Source organism: Nicotiana attenuata, unplaced genomic scaffold (genome assembly GCF_001879085.1).
Source record: "Nicotiana attenuata strain UT unplaced genomic scaffold, NIATTr2, whole genome shotgun sequence".
Taxonomy (NCBI): Eukaryota; Viridiplantae; Streptophyta; class Magnoliopsida; order Solanales; family Solanaceae; genus Nicotiana; species Nicotiana attenuata.
Genome location: NW_017672368.1, coordinates 42,931 through 50,421, shown reverse-complemented (window position 1 = coordinate 50,421; position 7,491 = coordinate 42,931). Strand labels below are relative to the sequence as shown.

General features: G+C 39.1%; 1 protein-coding gene across 1 annotated transcript; it reads left to right on the top strand.

Annotated features, from left to right (window-relative positions):
• The first annotated feature begins 4,465 nt into the window (after positions 1-4,465).
• LOC109212944 (benzyl alcohol O-benzoyltransferase) lies at positions 4,466-7,029 on the top strand. Its single transcript, XM_019376679.1, has 2 exons — positions 4,466-5,051; positions 5,872-7,029. The coding sequence occupies exons 1-2, from the start codon at positions 4,602-4,604 to the stop codon at positions 6,802-6,804; spliced, it is 1,383 nt and encodes a 460-aa protein (XP_019232224.1). The 5' UTR covers positions 4,466-4,601; the 3' UTR covers positions 6,805-7,029.
• Positions 7,030-7,491: the final 462 nt, after the last annotated feature.

The window sequence follows — 7,491 nt, the reverse complement described above, 5'->3', positions numbered from 1 at the left end:
AAGGAATTTAATCCCCTCCTAATACCCAAGGTTATGGATTATTTCCTCCCAGGATAGAACGAATTACACACTGGTGTAGTGGTACTTCAAACCCCAGTGTTTCAGCGAACACAAAGTTCGGTAGCAAATCACACTTACTTTTTGCTTTGTTTGATGCTAAAAGTATGCAGAAGGAGAAGAAACTCAGAAAATCGTACTGAAATTCTGAGCAGAATAGTGTTGTATTTATAGCCAAAGTTAGGCTGAAATCTGAAGAGGTGCAACTCTTCAGAATGGCTGTTTATGCAAAACGCCCACAGCATAAATGCCATTACATAAATGGTCATTTACTCAATAATAAAGAGGGAAAATAAAGAGGGAAAATTGAAGAGGGTAGTTACTTTTCTGTTAACAAAACAGAAAAACGGATTGGATTTAATATTAATATTTAATATTAATATTTTGTTATTAAAACAAATATTTAATAACATTTCTGTTAATATTTTACTATTAACAAATAAATTTGGTCCAAAAAGTTAATCAATCAATCGATTCATTTGACCAAATCCAAATCCGAACCCGAATCCGAATCCGTAAGCCGAAAGCCGAAGCCNNCCGGAATGCGAGTTGGCCTGGCGTCGAGAACAGCCCCCCTTTGGGGAGCCGACCTCCCGGAACGGATGGCATCCGCTATAAAAACAGGCCTTGACTCCCGACGGGGCTCGCTCGCCCCCTCATCTGTCGTGGCTACCCCCTTGCCGGTTACCAACCGACGCTTTTTTCTTTCCGGCGTCTCCTCGCTCGTAGAGGTCTCCTCCACAGCCCGAGGGGATGGCATCGAAGGAGTCGCTCCCCTCGCGGACGCCGCCACAGGCTGCGGTTGAGGAACCTCCGCTGCGTCATCACTGGGCGAACCGCAGGGTATGTATCCATCTTCAGAATCGGTCCCCGCCCCAGGTAAGATGACGACGCTTTTTTTCTTCTTCTTAGGGGCGCTCCGACCTGCCAACGCGAATAAGTCAGGTAACAAATATGTAGGGAATCCCCAAAACCATAGCCAAAGAATTACCTGACGGGCCGTACTGTCGAAGAAATGCAGCCCAGGTACGGCACTCCTCCGCATAGGGTATTATTCTTTCCACCCACGCTTTAATGTCATCGACGAGCTGGGGTGGAGAGGCCCTCGCTGCAAATAAAAAAGAAAGAAAAACAAAGGTCACAATGGCCGTATGGTCGAAAGAGCAAGCAGCGCTGAAATCTACAAGTAGAAATACTTACGCTCTGGATTCCATCTCTCCGGGAACCCCTCGGGATTCGACACCAGGTGCTCCGTCCTGATGTAGAAATATTTACGCCAAAAGCGGCGGTTGGGCTTATCATCGGCTTTAACGACCAAGCCCTTTGCGCCACGACCTTTCAACTGCAGCATGGTACCCCTCAGGTAACCAGCGCTGAACAACTGTAAGAGGTGGTGGACCGAAACGCTGCACCCAGCCCTGGCCGCATAAGTGGTCAGGATACGGCACACCTTCAAAGTATAAGGAGTGAGCTGGGCCGGACACACATTGTAAAAACGGCAAAGCTCCTCCACCAGAGGGTAGACTGGAAGGTCGTAACCGATCAAGAACGGGTACTCATAGAAGGTGCAATATCCAGGCCGGTGCACATTGGCATAATCCGTCCCAGCCGGAACCATTTCCACGTGGTCCGGAATATGGTGCGTCTCTCGCAGATCGTCTAAATGGGATTGTAGTAAAACACTGTGCTCCCAGGGAAGATCAGGGCTTTTAGTTGGAAAATCCCTGCGAACGTGCGTCTCCTTCGGAAGGACATTGTCTACGCTAAGAGGAACAAGGGCCTTCTCCGCCTTTTCCCCTTCACCACCGGAAGATGGCGGAACCCTAGACGGGGCATTGTCTTTGGCCTTTTTATTATTCTGTCCGCGTTTTGTCATGATTATGCTACTTGAGAAACGAAGCACTGACGATAGGGAGTGTGGTTTCAACAGAAGTGGAAGAGTCCCTCACGAAATAACGATTACAGGAAAGAAAGGCAAAGGAGTGTATCAGAAAATACTTTTCAGAGGCTTGAAAGTGGAATCAGATCAAACCTCTCTCATACTTATAAGGATAAGTTGCACAGGAATCGAAGAGTCATGATTAAAAACGTGCGCCGGAAACCAAAACGTCACTTCATCCTCTGAACCGCCTCGGGGGCAAATATAATGATGGTGCATACAGGCGATGACATCATCCCAAAAAGGAAGCCACGCGTCAGCGACTCAACAACGTCATATATTTCACTTCATTCACATGGCCGCCCCTGGTCGAGGTCAAATTCTCCTAAGCCGAGGTTCGCATTTCCGCCCGTCGAAGACGCCCACCGAACGCGTCTCCAACGAGCGGAGGGACTAACTGTATCGGGTCAAATTTGAACCTCAGTATCTCTACGCCAGTGGGTACGCCCAATGAGTGTACGCCAACCAACATAGCGGGTACGACTCGGCCATAAGGACAAAAGCGACATCGTTTCGAACTCAGCGTCTACGCTAGGGAGACGTTACCTATTTTTGTAACTTTTTGATTCTTTCAAGGAAGGTCTCCTATTATATAAAGGAGACTTCCACATTGTAAAAAGGGCATCTGATCTAATACAACTCTCTCATTTATCTGGCTTTCTCTCTTTATATCTCTACTTTTAACGAAGATATCTTATTGGTAAACATTATCATTTTGCAATATCAGATCCACAACAATATTATCATCTTTGCATCTCTAGGCTTATTATATTTGATTACGATTTACCCCTTTACTATTTTTGATTGTTTTATCGCTTACAAAGTATATCGTTAACTTTTGAGCCAAACAACCACATAAACTAGAAAAGTGCTTAAAAACCAATAAGCACTTAAAATAAGCCAATTCAAACACCCTCCAAGACTTTTACTAGTTTATACTTAATAATATTTTATAATTCACAAAATATTTTTCCCAAAATCATTTTTCTAACTTTCTCTTTATTCCATATTCACGACTCATCCTTTTCTTTACAAAGAAGCTTTTTGATTTATGATCTTTTGTAAAGTTTTTAAGGATATTTTAACTATTTTAACAAAAAAATAGTTTATCAGCACTTTTCAACCAAATACATCACTACTTATTATCAGCACTACATACGCCCATGTTCTCGTAAGTCGGGTCTGGAGATCCATGGTTAGCCAGTACTTAATTAAATAAAAAACTGACCAACTCATTACAAAAAATAAAACATAAAAATAAAGTTTCTAACCACTAACGTCGCCTCTTTTCCCCCCACTTACTACTTTTATTACTCAAACATATGGGAAAATACACCATGCTGGCCCCATGTGTAGTTTTAAGAGAGAGAAGGAAATGGCAGGCTTCACAGGGCTGGGTATATCTCGGGTAAAATGATAGTCCGAGCCGAAAAAAGCATATTCGGTTATCAGTATCGGATTATTGGGTTGACGGTTCGAAAATGGTTTAGTGTTATTTTACTATTGGTCTATCGGTTCGAGTCTCGATTTGCCCAATTTTATTAACGGTTTAACCAATAACCAATAAACTTGATCAAAATACGATTTTGTAGGCGTTTGCACATAAGAATTGTAAAATTCGAAAAAATTGTGAAATTTTTTTCAAGTGAAAATGATATTTGAAATTTAGAGTTGTGTTTGGACATAAATTTCAGTTTTGGTTGTTTTTGAAGTTTTGTGAGTGATTTGAGTGAAAATTTTGAAAAATAGCTTTTTGCGGTTTTTCAAATTTTCGAAAATTTCCAAAATGCATCTTTAAGTGAAAATTGAAAATTTTATGAACAAACGCTGATTTTGAAAAAAAGTAAGAAAAACCTTCCATCAAATTTTTATGTCCAAACGGGCGCTTTATCCTCAGGTATATAAATTTCTTCGTTCTCACAATTCTCTATCTACTATTGTAACCCTCCCAAATCTGTCATCCAACACATAGAAAAACAATGTTGTAAGGTTTATCATATTCTTTGAGAGGGTTACAAGAATAAAGAAAGTTTATCATATTCTTTATACATTACCATTATCCTTCATTACTTCTTCCCTATAGAATCTAGATTGAGTAATCTTATCGGGTAAATCGTTAACTGAACCGATAACGACCGATTAACCGATAATCGATAACTAATATCTTATCGGTTAGCATATTTATAAACCTACAACCGATATGCCAAACCGATAATATTCACAATCGAACCGAACCGACCGATGCTCACCCCTAAGTTTCACGGTATAATAACAGTTTCCGTTTTGATTTCCGTTAGTGATATTATTTTTTGTTAAATATTGTCTTACCTTTTTAGTTGTTTAATAACCAAATGAATCTCTGCCTTAAAATATATGGGTGTACACATGGCATATATCGGTAACTGCATTGAATAATACTTGACCAAAATTCACTAGAGGAAATCTCCACCCCATCTTAGGTACATACCTCTGTTACCACCTCTATATATAGCTTTTATGCTTCAGTAGTAGGAATTCATCTACAAACACAAATCCAAATATTTCTTCTTCATATCCCAATTAATCACTAATATTAAACTTCCATTCTTGATTATCATCTTCATTAATGGATTCAAAACAATCATCAAAACTAGTGTTCACAGTAAGGAGACAAAAGCCAGAGTTAATAGCTCCGGCAAAGCCAACTCCACGTGAAACTAAGTTTCTTTCTGATATTGATGATCAAGAAGGTCTTAGATTTCAAATTCCTGTTATTCAATTTTACAGTAAGAATTCTTCTATGGGAGGGAAAGATCCTGTTAATATTATTAAAAAGGCTATAGCTGAAACACTTGTGTTTTACTATCCATTTGCTGGCCGGCTCCGGGAAGGAAATGGCCGGAAACTGATGGTGGATTGTACCGGCGAAGGGATTCTGTTTGTCGAAGCGGACGCTGATGTTACACTTGAGGAATTTGGAGATGAACTTCAGCCTCCATTTCCATGCTTAGAAGAGCTTCTTTATGATGTTCCTAACTCTGCTGGAGTTCTGCACTGCCCTTTGCTTCTTATTCAGGTTAATAATTATCTCTCTTTTCCAACTTAGTTTTAGTAGGCGTTTTGCCATAAGTTTTTGGAAGTTTTTTTTTCAAAATAAAATAATCAAATATCTGTTCGTTTAAAGAATTAATCTAGTTTTTGGGAGATTTTGAAAACTAAAAATTCAAAGGCTAAATATAGCTTAAGACCTCTTTTCGGGCCAAATCACGACTATTTGAGACTTTTTAGCTGGAAAAAAAAAAGACTTCTTAACATGTCAAACCTTACCCCAAATTCATGTCCAAACACATTTTCTATTTCACATCAAACTTCACCCAATATCTATGTTCAAACGCTCCTTAATGAGTTTAAATTCTAATGTTTTTTACACCATCAAGTTGAGTTGACTTATACTAATAAGTTAGTCTTTATATATAGCAAACTTTAGATGGCAACCCAAAAAATAAAGTAATAATATGTTATATATCTAGTTAAATGAACTAATATTGCTGCAAAAATTTATGTTGCGCGAATTTCCCAAAATGTTGTTGCACTCGTGTCGGATCATTTAATAAATATACTATTTTTGGAGGATTCGACACGCACCCTACAATATTTTTGAAGAGTTCTAGCAACCTAGCAAGAAAAAAGTTGAACATGGTTCTGGCCCAGTAGAACTTTTTGGTTCCACTAAATGCAAGTATAAAGTACAATCATTGAAAGCTATTGCTCCTTCGTTCAACAAAGAAATTATTATGGTTTTGTTTTTTATTCCAGCTCTCTACATAAGGCCGTATAATTGCACCTTTGAAAGAAAATGTTCGTAATGGAATGACTAATATATCAATTATATGCAGGTAACTCGTCTAAGATGTGGTGGTTTTATCTTCGCGCTAAGATTAAACCACACAATGAGTGATGCACCCGGTCTCGTCCAATTCATGACTGCAGTGGGTGAAATGGCACGCGGTGCATCTGCTCCATCTATACTTCCAGTCTGGTGTCGAGAATTGCTAAATGCAAGAAATCCGCCTCAAGTGACATGTACACATCACGAATACGATGAAGTACCCGATACAAAGGGCACAATTATCCCCTTAGACGACATGGTTCACAAGTCTTTCTTTTTTGGCCCTTCTGAGGTCTCAGCACTTCGCAAATTTGTCCCTCATCACTTGCGTAAGTGTTCCACTTTTGAACTACTCACAGCAGTCCTTTGGCGTTGTCGAACAATGTCCCTAAAACCTGATCCAGAAGAGGAAGTTCGCGTTCTTTGCATTGTCAATGCACGTTCGAGGTTCAATCCTCCTTTGCCTACTGGCTACTATGGCAACGCCTTTGTATTCCCCGTAGCAGTCACAACTGCGGCTAAGCTGAGCAAAAATCCACTAGGATATGCACTCGAGTTAGTGAAGAAAACAAAGACGGATGTGACTGAAGAATATATGAAATCAGTGGCAGATTTAATGGTGTTAAAAGGTAGACCCCATTTTACAGTGGTGAGGACTTATCTTGTATCAGATGTGACTAGAGGTGGATTTGGAGGAGTGGATTTTGGATGGGGAAAAGCAGTATATGGTGGACCAGCTAAAGGAGGAGTGGGTGCAATTCCTGGTGTGGCTAGTTTTTATATACCATTTAAAAACAAGAAAGGTGAGAATGGAATTTTGGTTCCAATTTGTTTGCCTGGTTTTGCTATGGAAACATTCATCAAAGAACTTGATGGTATGTTGAAAGGTGATGCTCCATTAGTCAACTCAAACTATGCCATTATCAGACCTGCCCTATGAGATAAATTGTGTCGAATACTTTTTTTCTAAAGGCCATGGAGTTTGCTCTTTTTTGTGTGTATGTAGTTTCAAATGTTGTAAGTTTGCTCTTTTATCACATGGTGTAATTTTAAATGTTGTAAGTGTGCAGGCTTGTTAACTTGATTATGTGTGTCCGTTGCTCTTTGATTATCTTTTGTATCACAAATATAATGGCCAGTAAAAGATTATTGGGCACATTCTCTACCATACAAAGCTGTAGCTTAATTAGCATTTGTTATATTTCTTGGATGCAGAAATTGATCTTAGCTATAACTTCTTTTATATAGTTTCTAAACACGTTTTCATTTGATAGGTAAATTGATAGTCTTCTAACTACATTTTGACTATTATTCTAATTTACAACCTTCAATTATTATAGATGTATCTATTTACCCCGCTCGCGAATCATATATACGACACGGTCAAATTTAAATTTAAGGAATTACCCTACTCGCGGATCATACGTGTGACGCAGTTAAATATAAATTTAAAGAATTACCCTGCTCGCGGATCATACGTGTGACGCGGTTACACATAGATTTCTTAAGTTATTATAGTATCCTTCAATTCTTTTCAAAATACGAAGTTCAAATGAAAACTTTTAAGTTCCCAATTTTTCCTCAATTTCAATTCCTTTCAAAACACTTAATAAGTTAACTCAATCTC

What these genes read in the sequence shown, in the direction of transcription:
- LOC109212944 (XM_019376679.1), top strand. Translation starts at nt 4,602, where the DNA reads ATGGATTCAAAACAATCATCAAAACTAGTGTTCACAGTAAGGAGACAA. An exon ending in GCCCTTTGCTTCTTATTCAG is followed by an intron (nt 5,052 to 5,871) that starts GTTAATAATTAT and finishes AATTATATGCAG; the next exon opens with GTAACTCGTCTAAGATGTGG.